The 23,401-nt window shown below is 48.9% G+C and overlaps 3 protein-coding genes across 10 annotated transcripts in view; 1 reads left to right on the plus strand and 2 right to left on the minus strand.

The window, feature by feature from the left end:
• Nucleotides 1-767: 767 nt before the first annotated feature.
• On the minus strand, nucleotides 768-7,109 carry CDK2 (cyclin dependent kinase 2). The gene is made up of 7 exons (XM_010377825.2): nucleotides 6,759-7,109; nucleotides 5,946-6,023; nucleotides 5,715-5,835; nucleotides 4,942-5,112; nucleotides 4,309-4,410; nucleotides 2,345-2,548; nucleotides 768-2,071 (listed from the first exon to the last, which is right to left on the minus strand). The coding sequence occupies exons 1-7, from the start codon at nucleotides 6,872-6,874 to the stop codon at nucleotides 1,967-1,969; spliced, it is 897 nt and encodes a 298-aa protein (XP_010376127.1). The 5' UTR covers nucleotides 6,875-7,109; the 3' UTR covers nucleotides 768-1,966.
• A 9-nt stretch (nucleotides 7,110-7,118) lies between these two features.
• Nucleotides 7,119-23,401, minus strand: part of DGKA (diacylglycerol kinase alpha) — a 36,421-nt gene continuing 20,138 nt past the window's right edge. For 6 of the 8 annotated variants that reach the window (XM_010377831.2, XM_030938773.1, XM_030938776.1 and 3 more), the window contains 7 exons: nucleotides 22,283-22,443; nucleotides 21,964-22,028; nucleotides 21,635-21,725; nucleotides 21,135-21,333; nucleotides 20,907-21,027; nucleotides 20,657-20,717; nucleotides 20,046-20,384 (listed from right to left, as the gene is read on the minus strand). In XM_010377831.2, coding sequence (XP_010376133.1) covers nucleotides 20,301-20,384; nucleotides 20,657-20,717; nucleotides 20,907-21,027; nucleotides 21,135-21,333; nucleotides 21,635-21,725; nucleotides 21,964-22,028; nucleotides 22,283-22,443 — 782 coding nt within the window. In that variant the 3' untranslated portion in view covers nucleotides 20,046-20,300. Of the gene's footprint in view, nucleotides 7,357-16,382; nucleotides 16,444-20,045; nucleotides 20,385-20,656; nucleotides 20,718-20,906; nucleotides 21,028-21,134; nucleotides 21,334-21,634; nucleotides 21,777-21,963; nucleotides 22,029-22,282; nucleotides 22,444-23,401 lie in introns of those variants that run through there. The other 2 variants (XM_030938772.1, XM_030938775.1) reach the window with 2 other exon arrangements.
• Nucleotides 7,847-19,964, plus strand: PMEL (premelanosome protein). The gene is made up of 11 exons (XM_030938777.1): nucleotides 7,847-7,937; nucleotides 12,360-12,470; nucleotides 12,629-12,775; nucleotides 15,466-15,600; nucleotides 15,991-16,152; nucleotides 16,404-17,126; nucleotides 17,856-17,972; nucleotides 18,212-18,296; nucleotides 18,406-18,611; nucleotides 18,714-18,801; nucleotides 19,721-19,964. The coding sequence occupies exons 1-11, from the start codon at nucleotides 7,862-7,864 to the stop codon at nucleotides 19,854-19,856; spliced, it is 1,986 nt and encodes a 661-aa protein (XP_030794637.1). The 5' UTR covers nucleotides 7,847-7,861; the 3' UTR covers nucleotides 19,857-19,964.

Here is a 23,401-nt window from a genome sequence, read left to right on the forward strand (position 1 = left end):
CTTAGGAAGGCCGCTATTGACCTTCGCCCCTCCCCCTGGACTTGGCTGGGGCTGGCTCTAGTGCCCCGCCTTCTATGACAAATTCGCGGGCGTAAAGGGAAATACCTCTTCTAGGGATCCGGAGCCTGGGAATTTAAGTAACCCTGACATCAGCGCTTCCGCCCTTTAGTGAGGTTTCAGGGGACAGGAGTATTTGGGGTGGCCGGCGGGGGGTCTGAGATGTTTTTTGGTGGTGGAGTGAGACAATGGCAACTACAAGAAGTGGTAGCTTGGAGACGCTTTTTCAGAATCGTATGTAAATGTAAATAAAATAATCTTTGGAAAACTTTGCTGTTTGTGATATGAAACAGAAAGGAAAAAGGGCGTGCTTACTGGGAAATGCAGTGTCGAGAGGCAAATTCCCCGGGAGCCCTTTTCCTGCCGCTATGTATGTGCATGGGTGTGTGTGTGTGTGCGTGCGTGCGTGTGTGTATGGGGTGTGTGTGCATATATGGTGTGTATGTGGTGTGTTGTGTGTGTGTAGTATGTTGGCTGGGGGAAAGGAGGTTTGCTGGTGTGTGGAGAAAGTAGGAATTATATAGACTTCAGTTTCCCCAGCCATAAATAGGAACGATAATAACCACTTTGTTCATCGTCAGCTCTAGCCAAAATGGGGTGGGGTGGGTAGCCATGCACAGAGAGATTAGGAAAAGGGGTCCGAAATCAATGATCACATATACATATTCATATTCTGTTTCTCACCATTCTTTCAGTAAATAGGAAAGAGATGAACTATAAAACTAGGCACATTTTTTTAATGAACTACAAACTAAATTACAATTAACGTTAATAGCAAGAGCACTCAAGGACAAGGGTGACAGAAACAAATCATAAACAAAAAAAATGCTTTTTTTTTTTTTTAAAGCACTGTCATTACAAAACCCCAAGGTGCACATGGCAACAAATCCACCCACTCTAACCAAAAAAAAAAAAAAAAAAAAAAAAAAGCCAACCCTACTATGGGATATAACCCGAAATATAAATATAATTGTTCATCCTTCTTTTAAAGAAATATTTTTGCCCATGCCCTCACTCAATCAGAGCCCTAAAAAAGTGTCAGTACTCTCAAAATGATGCCTAAACCCTAACTTCCAACTCCTATGGGGTAGGAGGTGGACTTCAGAGGAAAACGGGATCAGGGATCCCTGGCAACTGAAGAACTAAGAATACTAAAAGAAAGAGAAAAATTCAAACATCTCTCACCTGCCTCATAAGGCCATGGTGAAGCAATAGATTGGAATGAAGCACAATCCCTGTCCCAGGGCCTCCCAGATTCCTCATGCCTGTAGAAGGGACAAACAAGGGGACTGGGGCCAATCATTTTTCTGCAGCCCCACCCGGGCTGAGTCTTGAGCCTCCCAGCCTATTAGATGAGGCAGAACACTAACTAGGGTATAAACTGATTGGATCTATTTTTTCAACCGAATTCTTTAAAACAGACTCCTCCCAGTGGTTTTGTTTGACTTGGTTCTCAAAAGTTCCAACTTAGCCCCCTGCTATCATTTGGCCTTTACAAACACTGTGGCAGCAGAAGGCTTGGGATCCTGGTCATCCCAAACACTGGAAATAATAATTATGGGGCATTCAGAGATTGGTACGGCAAATCTAACATGTAGGAAGGCTTTTTTTCTTTCTTTCTTTTTTTTTTTTTTTTTTTTATAACAACCCTCTTCAGCAGTAACTAAGAGAAGGGGGAAAGGGTGGTGGAGGCTAACTTAAGTGCATCTAATACTGAAACTTCCTTTCATTTTCACCGGTTCCTCCCTTTCACCCCTGTATTCCCAGAGTTGGCTGGCCAAGACTAGAAGGTGAGTGTTTAAGGCAAGATCAGAGGGCCCACCTGAGTCCAAATAGCCCAAGGCCAAGCCAAGTCAAGCCCACACTGGAGCAGAGGGTGAGATTAGGGCTGGGGGCTTCGAGAAGGCTATCAGAGTCGAAGATGGGGTACTGGCTTGGTCACATCCTGGAAGAAAGGGTGAGCCAGGGCTGCCTTGGCCGAAATCCGCTTGTTAGGATCGTAGTGCAGCATTTGCTAGAGGGAGAGATGTATGTTGACTTCAATCATGTGATAGTGGACTAAATGGGCAGCAGGTGTTCCCAGAAATCAGGAAACCAGAACTCCTTCTACCCAAGGCAGAATTCTTACTTCCATCCTCCCATAGCTGAATCAGTGTGCCAACAGGGAGAGCAGGAACCAGGGAAACAAAATACTGAGGCCCAGATTTCAGGGTCTCATCCTTCCTTCATCCTGGAAAAGCCCTTCCCTGGGAGAAATGAATGAGGGAAAACAGGTGCCCACTCTCACCGATAACAAGCTCCGTCCATCTTCATCCAGGGGAGGTACAACTTTACTAAAATCTTGCCGGGCCCACTTGGGGAAACTTGGCTTGTAATCAGGCATAGAAGTAACTCCTGGCCACACCACCTCATCTGGGGTCCCCAGAGTCCGAAAGATCCGGAAGAGCTGGTCAATCTCGGAATCTCCAGGGAATAGGGCCCGGCGAGTCACCTGAAAATGGGGAAAGAGAAAATACTAAGACCTACGTTGACGTCAGTCAAAACTCTCCTCTATACAAAGGAGTTCCCACAGACAGTAGAAGGTCAGCAGGGCCCCATGACTCGCTCCCCAGGGCCTTTCATGGGGTCAGTCACACAGAACCTGAGACAATGAAGTCCCTTCATCTGTCTGCTCGCCCCCTCCTTCCTTCCCCCAACCATGGTTTTGCAGATCCCCAAGGCTGGGTGGGTCTGGGAGGGGCTGAATGTCTGCGATGTCACTGACATGTAGCAAAGGGATCCCAAGCCACTCACGGGGTATGGGGTAGACACTACAGTCATCCCCCAACCTTGTGATGCAGCCACTTCTAGATAGGAGTACAGCGGGCAGAGGCTCTGTCTTCCATTTCTTCTGTGTTCCCCACAGTACCTAGCATGGTGCTGGCTACCCACTAGGTGCTTAACAAATATTTTTGGATGAATTGAGAGAGGAATATGGACAATTGTAAGGTAATGCACTGGGGGATAAATGCACATTACATATGTACAGGCTAATGGTCTTTAAGCTGTTGGTTATAACCCAGATAAAAGACAATAAAACATATTGCTGATTTGAAGCCTCAGCCTACTGCACTGCACTGTTGTATTAAAGGAGAAAGGAGCTTCTACATAAAGCCAGGTCTCAAGGATCCTTCAATCTGAAAAGCCAGAGGTTGAAGGGGGACATGATCTAAATCTTTTTTTTTTTTTTTTTTTGAGATGGAATCTCGTTCTGTTGCCCAGGCTGGAGTGCAGTGGTGCAATCTCGGCTCACTGCAATTTCCATCTCCTGGGTTCAAGCGATTCTCCTGCCTTGGCCTCCCAAGTAGCTGGGATTACAGGTGTGCGCCACCACACCTGGCTAATTTTTGTATTTTTAGTACAGATGGGGTTTCACCATTTTGGCCAGGCTGGTCTCGAACTCCTGACCTCAGGTGATCCACCTATACCTCAGCTTCCCAAAGTGCTGGGACTACAGGTGTGAGCCACTGCACTCTGCCTAAATCTGCAATTTAAATGAAGGGTGTGGATAAAGTGACCACAATTGTCTTCACTACATTGCTGGCACCACACAACAAGGTCTACAAGCCTTGAAATGAAGTCCTGAAATAAAAGAGGCACTAAATGGGCCAGGCGCGGTGGCTCAAGCCTGTAATCCCAGCACTTTGGGAGGCCGAGACGGGCGGATCACGAGGTCAGGAGATCGAGACCATCCTGGCTATATGCGGTGAAACCCCGTCTCTACTAAAAAATACAAAAAACTAGCCGGGCGAGGTGGCGGGCGCCTGTAGTCCCAGCTACTTGGGAGGCTGAGCCAGGAGAATGGCGTAAAAACCCGGGAGGTGGAGCTTGTAGTGAGCAGAGATCCGGCCACTGCACTCCAGCCTGGACGACAGAGCGAAACTCCATCTCAAAAAAAAAAAAAAAAAAAAAGGCACTAAATGGAATCATTCTCCCAAATATATGCAGACTCAGCTAAAACAGCTGCAGAAATGCTTTGTGCCATTTCAGGGATAAGAGAAGTATACTAGGTACTAAGGCTGTTTGAGGATATCCTAACATTGTGGTTGATATTGGGGCAACAGTTGCATCCTTTCCCACCATTCCCCTTGGTGCTACTTTAGAGACAGAACCCTGTGATAGAAGGGCCATAGGTCTGGGCCAAGAAACAGTTCTGTTGTTCTTGAATGTGGGGAGGAGGCGGCTGGGTGGAACTTGGGCAAGCCTCCATACCATCTCAGCAAAGATGCAGCCCAGGCTCCAGATGTCCACGGCTGTGGAGTAGTATTTGCAGCCCAGGAGGATTTCAGGAGCTCGGTACCACAGGGTCACCACCTGAGGGACAGGAATAGGGAGGGGTGGAGTGGTTTATAGGGTATGGAGATTCCCACATCTCAGTTCCTCAACACTACTCTGCTAACTCATGGCCTCTTAACAAGCAGTTTCCTTCCCTCCATCTTTCCCCTCTCACTGATTTCCAGTCCATAGTTCTGGAGACCATATTTTCTGAACCCCAATTTGAGATCTCCCTGGAAAAACTTGAGACAAATGGTCATAATTTGATTTCGAAATTTTTCTTTTTGTAGATTTGTAGAGATGGGGTCTCGCTATGTTGCCCATGATGGTCTCGAACTCCTGGGCTCAAGTGATCCTCCCACTTCAGCCTCCCAAAGTACTGGTATTACAGGCGTGAGCCCAGTTAGCAACACAGTATGAATTCCATGCATGCCCTAAGATTCTTTAAGATGTCAAGAGATTATTTCTACCTAGTAAGAAACTATTAGCCAGATATTTTTAGTAAATTTGTGAATACCCTAGTTAACACCTCTTGGGAAGCTCAGAGAAGAAAGGCATAAAGGGACTCACCTCATGGGTGTAAGTACGAACAGGGACTCCAAAAGCTCTGGCTAGTCCAAAGTCTGCTAGCTTGATGGCCCCCTCTGTGTTAATAAGCAGATTCTGAGGCTTAAGGTCTCGGTGGAGGACCCGATGAGAATGGCAGAAAGCTAGGCCCTGGAGCAGCTGGAACAGATAGCTCTGACAAAGAAGAAAGAGAGGACTGTGTTTCTCCATCACAGTGAGCAGACTGGGTTTGCTCTGTGCCCCCAAAACTCTACTAAAGCCTTTACTATGTTGGATTATAGTCACATATTTACAAGCTATTTCTCCCAATGGACTGTCAGCCCAGAGAGGATAAGGACCAAGTCTTACTCAATTTTGCTTCCCTTTTCTATATGCTGGGCATTGAACAAATGTTTGTTAACAAAGTAGCTCTGGGAGTGAAGAATCCAGCCCTAAAATAGACAATAGAGACTTACTAGCTAGTTCTTCCACCAAACAGAAGGGCTTTTTGGAGGAATTTACCAAGTGCTCTCAAATCCCATTTATCTGAGTTTCATCTGACCTCCCACCTGAGTTGCTAGGTTGACTCACTAGAGTTTCAACTTTGATTGTTCAGTCCAACCCTAGGGTTAATGAATATAATGAGCAGAGAAGGAGACACAAAAAGAAGGGGAGTGTGTGTGTGTAGGAGATGAGGGCTCAGAAGGAGGCCAAGATCATAAAATATCACCCTGAATTGCCTGCCACCAGTCCCCCGAGACATGCCCATGATGGGAGGAGCTGATGAGAAGTATTACCTTGATGAGGGGAAGCGGAATGCCAGTGAGAGCAGAGGCATCCATGAATTTCTTGAGATCTTGGTGCAGAAATTCAAAAACCAGGTAGAGTTTATTTTCTGTGTGAATGACATCCAGCAGCCTAGAGAAGTAAAGTTTGAGGAAATGGAGGTGCGAGAGAGAGAAAAGCCCACACTGTACAGACAACTCATCCTCCTTTCCAGCTGGATTGCCTCTCAGACACATACTCACTTGACAATATTAGGATGGTTAAGCTCCTTAAGCAGAGAGATCTCTCGGATGGCAGTACTGGGCACACCCTCAGTCTCACTTGGAGAGGTTGGGAAAGCAGAGACGGGAATATGGTTACAAATATTCCTTTTTCCTCCACCTAGTCATTTCTTTCCCCCAAGGAGACACCACCCAGCACCCCCTAGGAAAGTCAGAGAAAAGAAAGGGTGCTGGAAAGAGCTAATTCTTGGGTAGTCAGGGTATGGCTTTTGCACATATTAAGGTCATTATCTCCTCTTTTCCCAGGGGTAGGTAAGTAAAGCCGTCTGGTGAAGGTGAAGCAGGGAGGCTGTAATGGGGGGAAAAAAATGCAGGAGTAGCCCCCAGTCTCCCCAGAGGGGCCAGTGAGGTTCAACTGCCATTCTTTGGAAAGAGGAGAGAATTCTAAGGTGAGGGTGGGGCAGTGAGGAGAGCTCTTCATTCAGAAAGGCGCTCCTCGCCGGTTCCCACATAACCCCACTCCATGGAGAGTCTTGGACCTCATCTCAGAGGCCTCCTTTCTCTCCCCGAGTCTCTGTGTTCGCACATTTGGGGGCACGATCCGGCTCAGTTTGGGAAGAAAGTTTTCCATGGATTCCACACCGCCCTATACTCTCCCCAGGGAGTATAAGTATACACTCCACCTTCTACTGGCCCCCAACCCACCTCTCCACTTCTAAAGAAGTCCGTCCCTGTTGTCTTCCGGTCCCTGGACGGCTACCCGCCCGTGGGGGATTGGGGGGGGACAGTCAAGGAGGTCCCCAGTTAGGAGTCCCAGGTACAGAGGCCACTCACGTGTCCAGGCGGATTTTCTTAAGCGCCACCACTTCTCCCGTCAACTTGTTTCTGGCTTTGTACACAACTCCGTACGTGCCCTCTCCGATCTTTTCCACCTTTTGGAAGTTCTCCATGAAGAGCCAGCAAGTCGGGTCAGCCCGGCCCTGGAACGGGGGCCTGAGAACCCTGCAGAAGGCGGACCCTGGCTCTCGGGGGCCGAGGAGGGGGAAACAGGGCCCAGTATGGTGCCCCCGGGTCAGGATGGAACGCAGTATACCTCTCGCTCTTGTCAATTTGGCCAACTTGAAACAATGTTGCCGCCTCCCCCCGAGTTCCCGACCGCCACCAGAAGCCCCGCCCCTGCTTCCCGCGTTTCCCTGGCTCCGCCCCCTGGCCTTTCTATTGGTCAACGTCAGAGCCGGGGGGCGAGTGCAGCGCTCCTCCCCACAAATGACCCCGCTCCATGCAAGTTTGGTTCTTCGGGGACTAGACAAATTTCTTCCTTGGTGGGGCGGCTGAACAGTCTTCCCAAGTACCTACTTTGGGTCCAAGTTTCCTACCTGTGTCTCCAGTCTGTAGGGATTTCTTGATTTCTAACTCACTATTTTCACCACTCCTGGGGAAAATATGTATCGACCTAAGGTTAAATTCCACCTGGCCCAGGAGCCTCCTTTGAAAAGCAGGAAACCAGGAATCTCGTTGTAAAGAATTCCTGGACCTCAGAGGAGTCGTTGCCTCTGCCTCATAGCCTACCCCGACGCTGTCTCTGTTTTGGGATGCAGGGTTCTGTTTCTGTTTTTTTGAGAAGTTCCTGGTTTAATTCACTCTCCCATGATGAACTGTTGTGTCTGTGTTATGCAGCTGCCTTTCAGTCAGCCCTTGCCCGGGAGTATATGAGAGTGACCCAGTGAAACCAGAAACTGCCATTGAGTAGCAGGATGGGAAAGCAATGTCTAGGGACCAGGATCCCTTTGTCAGTTTTTCCTTTTTCCTCTTCTCCGGCCCCTCCCAGGCCTTCTCTGAGGGAGAAGAGGAAGGGCTATGCAAATGAGCACCTTTTTCTTATATAGGGGCCTATCCCAGTCCCCCCAGTGCCTTTGGTTGCTGGAGGGAAGAACACAATGGATCTGGTGCTAAAAAGATGCCTTCTTCATTTGGCTGTGATAGGTGCTTTGCTGGCTGTGGGGGCTACAAAAGGTATGTGTGGATATGTGGACATGAGCAGGTGTGAACTTGGGGATGAATTCCCCCTGCTCTGGTTTCTCTCCTCCTAATGGGAGATAGCGGCAATATTTCAGGCGTCTCCCACTCATTTGATTTAGTGAGAATGTGGGCACCTGGGCTCCCTCCCTACATGGAGATTTGGGATTGAGCCTGAAAATAATCTCATATGCTTGGAGGGGCAGAAGAATAGAAGGTCTCTGTGGCACTGATTCTGAGGCTTCCTTGGCAGTGAGCTGGAGCAGGGGCTCCAAAGGGGTGAAATGTGCGGGAGACTCTTTTAAGAAATGTCTCTTGGGGTAGGAGATTTAAAGTGGGGAGTCAGAGAATGTAGTATTGGGTAAGAAGACTCAGGAGATACAATCCTCTCCCCTTGGGATGGGTACGGGTGAACACAGCCCAGACCTTTTGTTCTGGGGCTGGGAGAGATAGGCAGAGGGGTCTCAGCTGAGCATCACATGAAAGGGCTCTGGGGGATTGGGCCTCGTGACAGGAGTAAGGGGAGGGGCTGAGGTGGTGAGAGGGTCTGGAATGTCCCGTGCTGCTCTGAGGAGAGCTGGAAGTGGAGAAAGAATGGGGTATCTTATGACTTCTCTTGCTCTAGTGGTGGGATGCTCAATGAGATGATTCCAGATCCTCCCCCAGCAGAATCAACTAGGGTTACAGCACACATTAGAAAGGGGTTGAGGCCGGGCGTGGTGGCTCACGCCTGTAATCCCAGCACTTTGGGAGGCCGAAGTGGGTGGATCACAAGGTCAGGAGTTCGAGACCAGCTTCACCAATATGGTGAAACCCCGTCTCTACTAAAAGTACAAAAATTAGCTGGGCATGGTGGTGCATGCCTGTAGTTGCAGCTACTCGGGAGGCTGTGGCAGGAGAATCACTGGAACCCGGAAGGCGGAGGTTGCAGTGAGCCAAGATCACGCTACTGTACTCCAGCCTGAGTGACACAGCGAGTCTCCGTCTCGGAAAAAAAAAAGAAAAGAAAGGGGATGAGGCCTGGCACAGTAACTCATGCCTGTAATCCTAGCACTTTGGGAGACTGAGATGGGTGGATCACTTGAGGTCAGACCAGCCTGGCCAATACGGCGAAACCCCATCTCTACTAAAAATACAGAAATTAGGTGGGCATGGTGGTGCGCCCCTATAATCCCAGCTACTTGGGAGGCTGAGGCACGAGAATCACTTGAACCTGGGAGGCAGAGGTTGAAGTGAGCTGAGATCACACCACTGCATTCCAGCCTGGGCAAAAGAGCAAGACTCTGTCTGAAAAAAATAAAAAAGAAAAGAAAGGAGATGAGGAGGCTCACACCTGTAATCCTAGTACTTTGGGAGGCCGTGGCCATAGGATTGCTTGAGCCCAGGAGTTCAAGACTAGCCTGAGCAACATAGTGAGACCCTGTCTCTACAAAAAGTAAAAAAATTATCCAGGCCTAGGCCGGGCACGGTGGCTCATGCCTGTAATCCAGCACTTTGGAAGGCCAAGGTAGGTGGCTCACCTGAAGTCGGGAGTTTGAGACCAGCCCGATCAACATAGAGAAACCCAGTCTCTACTAAAAACACAAAATTAGCTGGGTGTGGTGGCGCATGCCTGTAATCCCAGCCACTCAGGAGGCTGAGGCAGGAGAATCGCTTGAACCCAGCAGGCGGAGGTTGCAGTAAACCGAGATCGCGCCATTGCACTCCAGCCTTCCAGCCTGGGCAACAAGAGCGAAACTCTGTCTCTAAAAGAAAAAAAAAAATTATCTGGGCCTGGTGGTGAGCACCTGTGGACCTAGCTACTTGGGAGACTAATCAGGAAGATGGCTTCAGCCCAGGAGTTTGAGGGTGCAGTGAGTGATGAATGTGCCACTGCACACAGGGTGAGAGAGCAAAACCCTGTATCAAAAGGAAAGGAAAAGGAAAAGGAAAGGGGAAAGAAAAGGGGAAAGGGAAGGAAGTTTCTGCAGGAAAGGGAAAAATGGGGTGAGGGTAGCTTTTGCTGTGCTGAAATATATACAGATAGGAGGGGAGGGGAGAGAGGTTTCTGCAGGAAAGGGGAAAATGGGGTGAAAGTAGTTTCTGCTGTGCTGAAATATATGCATTATATCCCAGCCCCGCTTTCTCCCTTGATGCTTAGTCTCACAGATTTTTAGGAAGTTCTCCTTGATCTGACTTTCCTTGCTGTGCTGCAGTTTCAAGTCTTTTTCTTTTACTACATTCCTTAATGTATCCTGGAAAGAGTCTGTTCACACCCACCCACCTAAGGCTCTTAAAAAAAGATTGTGCTTATAGTTTGGATCCTGATTTTAAAAATCATAAGACATTTTTCTAGATATTCATGAAATTTTATATGGACTGAGTTTGATAATTTTGTCTAGCATGAAATGACATTGTACTTATGCAAGAAAATACTCATATTTTTTAAATTTGTAGGGTTAAAATAATACGATGTTTGGGATTTGCTTTTACATACTTTAGCCAAAACAAAAACAACAACTAGTAAGGATAAACAAAGCAAATGTGGCAAGGTGTTGATAGTTGTTGGACCTGGGTAGGGCAGATGGAGAGCCAGCATATCCTTTTCTTCTCAGACCTCTCTTGGTCAGTTACAATAATTTTGTCTACCCTGTCCCCATGCCCAATCTCTGCCAGCCTCTAATCCACCCTCCTCACTGCTTGCCATCATGATCTTTCTAAAACACAAATTTGATCATGTTCAAAAGGAATTTTTTTTTTTTTGAGATGGAGTCTCGCTCTGTCGCCCAGGCTAGAGTGCAGTGGCATGATCTTGGCTCACTGCCACCTCCGTCTCGCGGGTTCAAGCAATTCTCCTGCCTCAGCCTCCTTAGTAGCTGGAACTACAGGTGCCCGCCACCACGCCCAACTAATTTTTGTATTTTTAGTAGAGACAGGGTTTCACTTGGCCAGGCTGGTCTTGAACTCCTGACCTTGTGATCCACCTGCCTTGGCCTCTCAAAGTGCTGGGATTATAGGCGTGAGTCACAGTGCCTGGCTAAAAGTAAATTTTATGGTATGTGAATTATGTCTTGATTTAAAACAAAACAGGTCAGGCACAGTGGCTCACACCTATAATCCCAGCACTTTGGGAGGCCAAAGCAGACGGATCACTTGAGGTCAGGAGTTCGAGACAAGCCTGGCCAAAATGGCGAAACCATGAAACATGGCAAAACTAAAAATACAAAAATTAGTCGGGTGTGGTGGTGGGTGCCTGCAGTACCAGCTACTTGGGAGGCTGAGGAACGAGAATTGCTTGAACCTAGAAAGCGGAGGCTGTAATGAGCTAAGATCACACCACTGCATTCCAGCCTAGGGGCAGAGCAAGACATCATCTCAAATAATAATAATAAATAAGGGTGTTTTTTTTTGTTTTGTTTTGAGATGGAGTCTTACTCTATCGCCAGGCTGGAGTACATTGGGGCAATCTCGGCTCACTGCAACCTCCACCTCCTAGATTCAAGTGATTCTCCTGCCTTAGCCTCCTGGGTAGCTGGAACTACAGGCACACACCACCACACCCGGCTAATTTTTGTATTTTTAGTAGAAACAGAGTTTTACCATGTTGGTCAGGATGGTCTTGATCTCTTGACCTCATGATCCGCCCACCTCAGCCTCCCAAAGTGCTGGGATTACAGGCGTGAACCACCACGCCCAGCCGAATAAATGAGTTTTAAAAATGCACTTTGGCCGGGCGCAGTGGCTCATGCCTGTAATCCCAGCACTTTGGGATGCTGAGGCAGGCAGATCACCTAAGGTCGGGAGTTCGAGACCAGCCTGACCAACATGGAGAAACCCCATCTCTACTAAAAATACAAAATTAGCCGGGCGTGGTGGCACATGCCTGTAATCCCAACTACTCAGGAGGCTGAGGCAGGAGAATTGTTTGAACCTGGGAGGCAGAGGTTGCAATGAGCTGAGATCACGCTATTGCACTCCAGCCTGGGCAACAAGAGTGAAACTCCATCTCAAAAAAAAAAAAAAAAGCCGGGCGCGGTGGCTCAAGCCTGTAATCCCAGCACTTTGGGAGGCCGAGACGGGCAGATCACGAGGTCAGGAGATCGAGATCATCCTGGCTAACACGGTGAAACCCCGTCTCTACTAAAAAAAAAAAAAAAAAAAAAAAAAACTAGCGGGGCTAGGTGGCGGGCGCCTATAGTCCCAGCTACTCCGGAGGCTGAGGCAGGAAAATGGCCTAAACCCAGGAGGCGGAGCTTGCAGTGAGCTGAGATCCGGCCACTGCACTCCAGCCTGGGCGACAGAGCAAGACTCCATCTCAAAAAAAAAAAAAAAAAAAAAAGCACTTCGAATGTGAGAATGAATTGGGTGACATGAATAGAGTATTATCCCTGAGAAGGGACTGAAAGGATCCTAGGGCTCTTCATGGCACATTCCTTTTAGGACCCAGAAACCAGGATTGGCTTGGTGTCTCAAGGCAACTCAGAACCAAAGCCTGGAACAGGCAGCTGTATCCAGAGTGGACAGAAGCCCAGAGACTTGACTGCTGGAGAGGTAGGAACTTGGAAGTTCCAGGGGAGGGCATGGTAGGAATGGGATGAGGAAAAAAGCAAGATGACCTGCATTGAGTGTAGCTTGGGAAGAAAAGGAGGGGAAACATACACAGGGAGGGGAAGCCCAGGAGTCCCAGCTAATGTAGCTTTCCTTCCCAGGTGGTCAAGTGTCTCTCAAGGTCAGTAATGATGGGCCTACACTGATTGGTGCAAATGCCTCCTTCTCTATTGCCTTGAACTTCCCTGGAAGCCAAAAGGTATTGCCAGATGGGCAGGTTATCTGGGTCAACAATACCATCATCAATGGTGAGTACTTCTCTATTCTAGGTCCTTATTCCTAGGGCTCAGGTTCCCTGGTATGCCCAGTGAGCTCAGGGAATGCCCCTTCCTCCTCTACTTTTTTGTTTTTGTTTTCGAGACGGACTCTCGCTCTGTCACCCAGATTGGAGTGCAGTGGTGCGATCTCGGCTCACTGCAAGCTCCGCCTCCCAGGTTCACGCCATTCTCCTGCCTCAGCCTCCCGAGTAGCTGGGACTACAGGCACCCACCACCACGCTCGGCTACTTTTTTTTGTATTTTTATAGAGACGGGGTTTCACTGTGTTAGCCACGATGGTCTTGATCTCCTGACCTTGTGATCCGCCCGCCTCGGCCTCCCAAAGTGCTGGGATTATAGGTGTGAGCCACCACGCCCAGCCTCCTCCTCTACTTTTTAAAACAAGTTATATATGTAATACATACTCATTGTAGTTAAAATTTAAAAACACAGAGAAGGCCAGGTGCGGTGGTTCACACCTGTAATCCCAGCACTTCAGGAGGCCAAGGCAGGCAGATCAAGAGGTCAGGAGATCGAGACCATCCTGGCTAACACGGTGAAACCCCATCTCTACTAAAAATACAGAAAAAACTAGCCAGGCATGGTGGCAGGCGCCTGTAGTCCCAGCTATTGGGGAGGCTGAGGCAGGAGAATGGTGTGAACCCAGGAGGCGGAGCTTGCGGGGAGCCGAGGTCGCGCCGCTGCACTCCAGCCTGGGCGACAGAGCAAGACTCCATCTCAAAAAAAAACCCAAAAACAAAACACAAAAACAGAGAAAGCAAAAAGAAAAGAAAATTACAGCTGTAGTCCCTGCTACTCAGGAGTCTCAGGTGGGAGGATCATGAGCCTGGGAGGTCGAAATTGCATGATCACGCCACTGCACTTCAGCCTGGGTGACAGAGTGAGACCCTGTCTCAAAAAGCAAAAAGAAAAGAAAATTACAGTCCCTAAAGTGGAGGGCAGCAGAATTTAGGGGACCTAGAAGTTGAACAGACCTATATTTAAACTTGTCCTTGATATATGTGACCTTGGGCAAGTTACTTGTTTTGTGTTTCCCCCCCCCTTTTTTTTTCTTTGTTCTTTGAGACAGAGTCTGGCTGTGTTGCTCAGGCTAGAGTGCAGTGGCATGATCTCAGCTCACTGCAACCTCCGCCTACTGGGTTCAAGTGATCCTCCCTCCTCAGTCTCCTGAGTAGCTGGGGGTAGCCTCCTGAGTAGCTGGTACAGGCGCATGCCACCATGCCCGGCTAATTCTTTTGTATTTTTAGTAGAGACGGGGTTTCACCATGTTAACCAGGCTGGTCTCAAACTTCTGAACTGAAGTGATCTGCCCACCTCATTGTGTTTCCATTTCTGAAGAAAAAAGGACTGTTGTAAGGATTAGAATGTGATAATATGTGTAAAGTATTTAATGTAGTGTCTGCTGCAGCCCACAGTAAAGGCTACATAAATGTTATCTAGTGCTGTTATTTATTTATGTATTTATTTTTGAGACAGAGTCTCGCTCTGTTCCTCAGGCTGGAGTGCAGTGGTGCAATCTTGGCTCACTACAGCCTTTACCTCCCAGATTCCACCGATTCTCCTGCCTCAGCCTCCTGGGTAGCTGGGATTATAGCCTCCCACCAGCACGCCTGGCTAATTTTTGTATTTTTAGTAGAGACAGGGTTTTACCACGTTGGCCAGGCTGGTCTCGAACTCCTGACCTCAGGTGATTTAACCGCTTCAGCCTCCCTAAGTGCTAGGATTACAGGCATGAGCCACTGCACCTAGCCCCCTAGTGCTGTTATTTTTATTCCACTAGCTAGAGCAAATCACTCTAAATATTTTGATATGTGGCTATGTATATACATATATACACATATACATATATCTTCTTTTTGTTTTCTTTCTTTCTTCTTATTTTATTTATTTATTATAGAGTCAGGGTCCTTCTCTCTCTCCCAGGCTGGAGTACAGTGGTGCAATCATAGCTAATTGCAGCCTCAACCTCCTGGGCTCAAGTGATCCTCCTTCCTCAGCCCCTGGAGTAGCTGGAACTACAGGTGCATTCCACCACACCTGGCTACTTTTTTAAAAATGTATTTTGTAGAGACAGGGTCTCGCTATGTTGATCAGGCTGGTCTTGAATTCCTTGCCTCAAGCAATCCTCCCACCTCAGCTTCCCAAAGTGCTGGGTTTACAGCCATGAGACGCCACACCTGGCCAATTAAATTATAGCTTCCGGCCAGGCACAGTGGTGCATGCCTATAAACCCAGCACTTCAGGAGGCTGAGGCGGGAGAATTGCTTAAGCCCAGAAGTTCAAGACCAGCCCTGGCAACATAGCAAGACCATGTCTCTACAACAAAATAAAATTAGCTGGGTATGGTGGTGCATACCTGTAGTCCCAGCTACTCGGGAGGATTGCTTGACTCTGGGAGGTTGACACTGCAGTGAGCTGTGATCACACCACTGCACTCCAGCCTGGGCATCAGAGGAAGACCCTGTCTCCAAAAGAAAAATGTAGTTTCCACACCCTCAGCCCCCAACTGCCACCTCAAATGGTTATACCATGGAGAATGTACTTTCTAGCTAGAGAATATTCCCAGAGCCCCTCTCTGATACCCTGGGAACAATTTTAGGGGTTTTGGTATATAAAAAAGAATGCCAGGGTTTGAGAGTGACTCTGTATTTACCTTTCAGGGAGCCAGATGTGGGGAGGACAGCCAGTGTATCCCCAGGAAACTGATGATGCCTGTATCTTCCCTGATGGTGGACCTTGCCCATCTGGCCCTTGGTCTCAGAAGAGAAGCTTTGTTTATGTCTGGAAGACCTGGGGTGAGGGACTCCCTTCTCAGCCTGTCATCTACACTTGTGTTTACTTCTTTGTACCTGATCACCTTTCTTTTGCCCCCCGCTTCCACCTTAACTTCTGTGATTTTCTCTAATCTTCATTTTCCTCTTAGATCTTTTCTCTTCCATAGCACCTAGCCCCCTTGAACTCTATCATAATTCTTTCTGGCAGCTTTTCCTCAATTGTAGTCCTACCCCATGGAATGCCTCATTAGGACCCCTTCCCTGTCCCCCCATATCACAGCCTTCCAAACACCCTCAGAAGTAATCATACCTCCTGACCTCCCATCTCCATTGCCCTGTTTCTAGGCCTGTCCCTCAGTCCCCTTTGACCAGTAATCTCTTCTTCCTTTCTTTTCATTCCAAAAACTTCAGGCCAATACTGGCAAGTTCTAGGGGGCCCAGTGTCTGGGCTGAGCATTGGAACAGGCAGAGCAATGCTGGGCACACACACCATGGAAGTGACTGTCTACCATCGCCGGGGATCCCGGAGCTATGTGCCTCTTGCTCATTCCAGCTCAGCCTTCACCATTACTGGTAAGGGTTTAGGAAGGGGCAAGGCCAGTCATAGGGCAAGAGAAGGCAGGGAGGCTTGGATGGACTGGAAAGGGGAAAGGTGAAATGCTGTGCAAACTTAAAGTAGAAGGGCCAGGAAGACCTAGGCAGAGAAATGTGAGGCTTAGTGCCAGTGAAGGGCCAGCCAGTCAGCTTGGGGTTGGAGAGTGTGGCTGTGAAGGGAGAAGTTGTGGCTCAGGCCTAGTTCTCACCTTTTCTGGCTCCAATCCCAGACCAGGTGCCTTTCTCCATGAGCGTGTCCCAGCTGCGGGCCTTGGATGGAGGGAACAAGCACTTCCTGAGAAATCAGCCTCTGACTTTTGCCCTCCAGCTCCATGACCCTAGTGGCTATCTGGCTGAAGCTGACCTCTCCTACACCTGGGAGTTTGGAGACAGTAGTGGAACCCTGATCTCTCGGGCACTTGTGGTCACTCATACTTATCTGGAGCCTGGCCCAGTCACTGCCCAGGTGGTCCTGCAGGCTGCCATTCCTCTCACCTCCTGTGGCTCCTCCCCAGTTCCAGGCACCACAGAAGGGCACAGACCAACTGCAGAGGCCCCTGACACCACAGCTGGCCAAGTGCCTACTACAGAAGTCGTGGGTACTACACCTGGTCAGGTGCCAACTGCAGAGCCCTCTGGAACCACATCTGTGCAGGTGCCAACCACTGAAGTCATAAGCACTACACCTGTGCAGATGCCAACTGCAGAGAGCACAGGTACGACACCTGAGAAGGTGCCAGTTTCAGAGGTCATGGGTACCACACTGGCAGAGATGTCAACTCCAGAGGCTATAGGTATGACACCTGCAGAGGTGTCAATTGTAGTGCCTTCTGGAACCACAGCTGCACAGGTAACAACTACAGAGTGGGTGGAGACCACAGGTGGAGAGCTACCTACCCCTGAGCCTGAGGGTCCAGATACCAGCTCAATCATGTCTACGGAAAGTATTACAGGTAAGAGGACCAGTGTGAGTGAGGTTCATGGAGGTGGGGTACCCTACTCTACTCTGTAAGTCTTACCCAGGACTCAGACATTACCCAATCCTTTGCTTAGCACTATGGTCCCCTCAGAGCTCTCACTGGCCTGGCTATAAAGCCCTCCAGTCTCTATTAATGACACGGAATAGATCTGGAGTTCAGGAAACCAAGATCTTCCCCTAGGCCATGAGAGAAGAGCTTGTTGCTTTCTCTACTGCTGAGAATGGTTGGCGAGACCAGGGAACAGACTGTGATCATTTACATAATATTTATAGCTCATTTTCTGTTCAAGCATAATTGCACGGAAATCCTTCCCAGATTCCGAGATCCTGATCCTTCCATTTCCCAACCCTGGATTCCCATCCCAAAGCCAAAAGGGAGGAATGAAATAGTGATGCTTGAATGAGTTAACACATGTTGAATGTCTAGCCTAGGACCTGGCATAGTGTGAGATGTGATAAACATTTGAGAATTTTTTAAAACTCCAGTGCCACCCCTAACTGTGATTCTGGAGGAGTCATTTTCTTCTTCTAGGCTTCAGTTTCCTTATCTATAGAATAAAGTTTCCCAGGTCTTATCTGATTCTAAGCCAGTGATTCCAGAATCCAGTAACTCTGGTTCAACCTGAAAAAATGCCTGCTTGGCCTCTGCCTCCAGATGAGTCATCTGTCTCTTGATCTTGCCTCCTCAATCCTCTCCTGCCAGGTTCCCTGGGCCCCCTGCTGGATGGTACGGCCACCTTAAGGCTGGTGAAGAGACAAGTCCCCCTGGACTGTGTTCTGTATCGATATGGTTCCTTTTCCGTCACCCTGGACATCGTCCGTGAGTCCTGCCTACTTTGGGGGCTGATGGAGGCAGCTGTGTGCTGCCTAGGGCTGGTCAGTGGAAGCACACCTTGGGAGGAATTACTCACCTACATAGGAAGAATACCCAAATGCCAGAGTCCTCATTTGAAAGCACAGGGATGAGATTGGTGGAGCAGCCCTGGGGCTTTCCTGTCTATGGGCTTTTGGGGAGGCCAGGTAGAGGAATCCTAACTTGATAATCTTGCAACTCTGCAGAGGGTATTGAAAGTGCCGAGATCCTGCAGGTTGTGCCATCCAGTGAGGGAGATGCATTTGAGCTGACTGTGTCCTGCCAAGGAGGGTGAGTGTCCCACTAGTGTGCTGATAACTCTTGGGTTGACTGTTTCTCTGCTCTCTGGCATTTAGTGTCCCGTCCCAGATCCCCTTATATATTGTGACACCTCTTCCAGGCTGCCCACGGAAGCCTGCATGGAGATCTCATCGCCAGGGTGCCAGCCCCCTGCCCAGCAGCTGTGCCAGCCTGTGCCACCCAGCCCAGCCTGCCAGCTGGTTCTGTACCAGATACTGAAGGGTGGCTTGGGGACATACTGCCTCAATGTGTCTCTGGCTGATGCCAACAGCCTGGCAGTGGTCAGCACCCAGCTTATCATGCCTGGTAGGTCCTTGGACAAGAGCTAAGATGACGAAGGGAGTGGATAGAGGGTAGCTGGCAAGGAGCAGACACTGAGTGAAGCAGTGCCTGGGATTCTTCTCACAGGTCAAGAAGCAGGCCTTGGGCAGGCTCCCCTGTTCGTGGGTATCTTGCTGGTGTTGATGGCTGTGGTCCTTGCATCTCTGATATATAGGTAAGAGCCTCATCACACAGCTCAGACCCCCTTATCCCTTGTTATCACTACTCACTCTTCCTCAAGAGCTTCCCTTTAAGGAAGCATGGTGTCCAGGAAAGAGCCCAGTCTTGTACGTTAGCCAGACTTGGGGGGCAGTCTTGTTTGTGGGACCTGGGGGAAGTAGCTTAACCTGTCTAAGCATTTGAAAAGTAGGTAAGCTAATACTTGCCCTGTGGAGCTGCTGTAAAGATTAGAAATAATGAGTAAAGCACCTGCCTCTGAAGCAAGAGCGCAATAATTGTTATTCATGACTGTTGTTAATAATATGAAGAGTGGGGGCAGTTTGGGTAAACTGAGTTTTCTTTTTCCTTTTTTTTTTTTTGAGACGGAGTTTCACTCTTTTTGCCCAGGCTGGAATATAGTGGCATAATCTCGGCTCACTGTAACCTCCACCTTCCAGTTTCAAGCGATTCTCCTGCTTCAGCCTCCCGAGTAGCTGGGATTTCAGGCACCCACCACCACACCCGGCTAATTTTTGTATTTTTAGTAGAGACAGGGTTTCACCATGTTGGCCAGGCTGGCCTCAAACTCCTGACCTCGTGATTTGCCTGCCTTGGCCTCCCAAAGTGCTGGGATTACAGGTGTGAGCCACCGTGCCCAGCCTGGAGTAAACTGAGTTTTTACCTGCAAGAAGGGCAGATTCCCCAGGCCTGGGGTGGCATGATCCTCAGGCAGGGAAGCTTATGGGGTGAGGGAGGAATGGACAGAGGTTACCACAGAAATAAGAGAGGGTAAACCCTGGAGTTAAGGAGAAGGGGAGGGAGCTAGGATCAAGGCTAAGCAGACTGGGATATGGTGTGTTCCCTTCTTTGGAGAAGCACACAGACAAGCTACTTTTGTCCATTGCTAACCAGTTTACCCCTTCTCCCAATATCAGGCGCAGACTTATGAAGCAAGCCTTCTCCATTTCCCAGCTGCCACATAGCAGCAATCACTGGCTGCGTCTACCCCGCATCTTCCGCTCTTGCCCCATTGGTGAGAACAGCCCACTCCTCAGTGGGCAGGAGGTCTGAGTACTCTCATATGATGCTGTGATTTTCCTGGGTTGACAGAAACACCTATATTTCCCCCAGTCTTTCCTGGGAGACTACTATTAACCGAAATAAATATTCAGAGCCTGATGCTGGTTTTTCGGTCGCTTCTTGGGAGAATCTATGTCATTTAAGGAGTGAAGGTATAAAAGAAGGATGTGTACCACTTACTTAGCAGACCCCAAAGGGGAAACACAAGTCATTTTATTCAGATGAGGCACTTTCAATGTATGTGTTTTGGGGTGTGTGTATGTGTGTGCACAGGGGGAACAGTGAGGTGGTGCAGGATAATAAATACTGTCAGGGTGAAGGAACACTCCCCCGAGCTGGCAGGAGTGTGTGGCAGCAATGTACAGAGCCTCGGGAGTAGAGTCCAGGGATAGGGAGGTGGGTTCACGGCTGGCTTGGAGGCCAAGGGTGTCCCCTTTAGCTCAAGAAGCCAAAGAAATTGGTGGAGCGGGGGGGTGGGCCCATGAGCATGGGCATCTGGTTCTTGTGGGTGATCTTGATCTGGAAGGGAAGGGAGCACATTCAGAGGCAGGACCTGATGCTTTGGGCTGTGGCTTCAGAGATTTGGAGGGAAATCTGTGGGGTTTGGGTGGGTTGCTAGGTTCCTAGAGAGGCCACGATAGGGAAACCAGGGACTGAGAAATCAAGGTTCAGAATGAATGATGTGCAGGGGAAGTTCAGGCATTAGAAGGGTGTAAAGAAGCTGTGGAATGGGGATTTAGGATCCATGGAGCCCAAGGGTTTAGTTTTTGGCTGGGATCGTCAATACTCACTGTACAGGGCGTCTGCATCCAGGGTTCTCCATCAATTTGCATGGGAAGGGTTTTTGTGGTGCTATGGGAGACCAAGGAACATTGGTGATTTCCTTACTAATCAAATACCAAAACTCTGCTTCTCAGGTTGACTTTGAGACCTTCTGTCACTGAGGGAGATCTAGTAAAGCTCCTCCCCACCATTCCCATGACCTTTCTGCTGCCCCAGCCCCACACCTTCCCTCAGGGACCCTGGTGGAGTCTTCCTTACTGGAAGGTGATCTCAGAGCACTTGGCCAGCCGACGTCCTGCATTCTTGAGCTTGGTATAGATTTGGCCCATCTCAATTGCACCCTCCAGCCCGACTACTTCCAGTCTCTTGTCACTTAGGTCTGGGGACGAAGTAGGGAGTTAAGTTTTACACAAATAGGGTATCCCCATAGGGAGTCACACTTTCCCTTGGTCCTGCCCACTCAGCTCCCAAGGCTGCTCCTCTCACCTGGTACACAGGTTTTCAGGATATCGGGGTCGGTGATGACTTTAGCTGTAGCACCTAAGGCCTGGTTGATCCCATAGATATCCCCGTGGGGTTTCTTGGTATCACCCCAGAGGTTGGAGCCACCATGCATGCTAGGGATGTTTAGCACTGCGATGCCTTCTAGGGACAGGTTGCTCAGATCCAGCGGTTTCCCACATATCTGAGGGGAGGGGCACATTCCCAGTTAGGGAGGGTACAGATCCTCACCTCATGGCATAATCATAGATGTGATCACTCCCTCCACCAGATGACAAACTGGGGGAGGCAGGATTTGAAGATGTGCAAGGGATGAAAATCGGGACTAGTGTATCTTGAGGACTTGGAGAATTGGAGTAGGAGAGCTGGGAGGTCAAAGAAGTATAGGTTCAAGAATATGGGAAGTTCCTAAGGGTGCCATGGAGGGAGAAACTTGGCTATTAAGAAGCTGAAAAGGATGTAGGGTTGAATCTTATTACACACACCTCAACTGTCAAAGACTCCTCCAGCTTTTTGCATGTTGAGAAGATGGATTCAGATGTGGCAAATTCGAAGTACCATAGCTTGTTCTTCATTCTGTGTCAGCCCCAACACAAGGCCCAGTAGGGAGGGACAGGTTACACAGTGCTGGTGGGGGTGGTAAGTGACAGGGAAGGGCATCAACCACCTAACTTTAGTCCCATGGGGAACAAGGGTAGCTTCGGTTGGGGGATCTCCTAGAGGTGCCACTGCTCTTCTAAGCAATCTGAGTCAAACTTGATCACAACCTGGCTCCTGACACTGTATGCCCACACCCCCCTCTCCTTTCCCTCACCTGCTGTTGAACTTCTCAGGATATTTCTCTCGCATGATGTGGAATCGATGAGCAATAGAGGCATCCTGGAGAGTTCAGGACATGAAAGTCAGTATAGAGCTCGCTATCTCCCTCCCCGTCTCCCCTCTCTCCCAAGTCCCCATGTTGCTCCCCATAGCATGTCCCAAGATCTTCTCTTGCAACTCACACCACTGTACTGCACTCCCGATTTCCCTGTGTCACAGGTCACTTAACCTCCCCCCTCCCTTTCTGCTCTCCTCCAGCCTCTGACTGCTTGGCCCCCGCTTTCTTCCTTCTCCCCAAGCCCCATTCCACTGACCACACCAATGGAGAAGTAGTTATTGATGATTTGAAAGGGGACGGGGTCACTCTTTTCTTCAGTTTGTTGAGGTATCACCTCCACGGACCATCGATCCATATGTACCACTTTACTCATCTCTAAATCCTTGAGGATCTTTGCCAGATTCTGTCCTTCGTATCCTAGGAGTGGAAAAGACAGGTTAGCACTTAGCTCTGGGTCCCAGAGAGGCCTCTTCTCAGCTCCCAGCTCCACAAATTCCCAGGGGCCTTCTGCCCTGTTTCTGCAGAGCCTCCCAGCCCTAGCCAGTGACAGGGCAGAGTACATGGTCACAGCTCCTATGGACCTTTCCTCTATACTGTGTGGAGGGTGAATGTTTCCAATGTGTGTGGATATGCAAAGATGGCACCAACGGTCATCTGGAAGGTTGGAGAGAATAGCTAGGGGAATGCTGAAAAAGATGGGTGACAAATAGGGATAATCCTCTCTCACCCTCGACCCCTGATGCTTTCACTCCCTATTCAGACAGACCACAGTATAAAGCAACCATGTGTAAACCGCATTATACAGGCAGAGTGAATGGAATAAAAGGTTCAATAGTAAAGAATAGAGAGCCCCCAAATAGACTCAAGTATATATGGAAATTTAGTATGTGATGTCATTTCAAATAAATGGGGAAAAGATAGATTATTCAATAAATGGTGCTGGGAAAAGGGAGGAGCGGAATGAAAAACTACCTATTGGGTTCTATGCGCACTACCTGCACGACGTGACCATCCATACCCCAAACCTCCCAAAGTGCTGTGATTATAGGCCACCTGCGCCCGGCCAGAATTTGTACTAGAAGAAAACATTAGTAAATGTTTTTATAATCTTTGAATGGGTACAACACTAGAAGCCCAAAAGAAAAAGATAGATAAATATAATTATGTTAAATTTTAAAACTAGACGGACATGGTAGTGCCTATAATCCCAGCTACATGGCAAGAAGATTGCTCAAACCCAGGAGTTCGAGACCAGCCTGGTCAACATAGTGAGACCCCATCTCAGAAAACAAACAAGGCCAGGCGCAGTGGCTCACTCCTGTAGCCCCAGCACTTTGGGAGGCTGAGGAGGGTGATCACTTGAGGCCAGGAGTTC

Source organism: Rhinopithecus roxellana, chromosome 10 (assembly GCF_007565055.1).
Source record: "Rhinopithecus roxellana isolate Shanxi Qingling chromosome 10, ASM756505v1, whole genome shotgun sequence".
Classification (NCBI taxonomy): Eukaryota; Metazoa; Chordata; class Mammalia; order Primates; family Cercopithecidae; genus Rhinopithecus; species Rhinopithecus roxellana.

Excerpts from the sequence above, each read along its gene's own strand:
- CDK2 (XM_010377825.2), bottom strand. The coding sequence starts at position 6,874 with ATGGAGAACTTCCAAAAGGTGGAAAAGATCGGAGAGGGCACGTACGGA. Across the intron at positions 5,836-5,945 it reads AACCATCCTAATATTGTCAA|GCTGCTGGATGTCATTCACA; the intron begins GTGAGTATGTGT and ends TTACTTCTCTAG. Across the intron at positions 2,072-2,344 it reads ATGGACGGAGCTTGTTATCG|CAAATGCTGCACTACGATCC; the intron begins GTGAGAGTGGGC and ends CTCTCCCTCTAG.
- PMEL (XM_030938777.1), top strand. The coding sequence starts at position 7,862 with ATGGATCTGGTGCTAAAAAGATGCCTTCTTCATTTGGCTGTGATAGGT. Across the intron at positions 15,601-15,990 it reads TTATGTCTGGAAGACCTGGG|GCCAATACTGGCAAGTTCTA; the intron begins GTGAGGGACTCC and ends CAAAAACTTCAG. Across the intron at positions 18,297-18,405 it reads ACTGTGTCCTGCCAAGGAGG|GCTGCCCACGGAAGCCTGCA; the intron begins GTGAGTGTCCCA and ends CACCTCTTCCAG.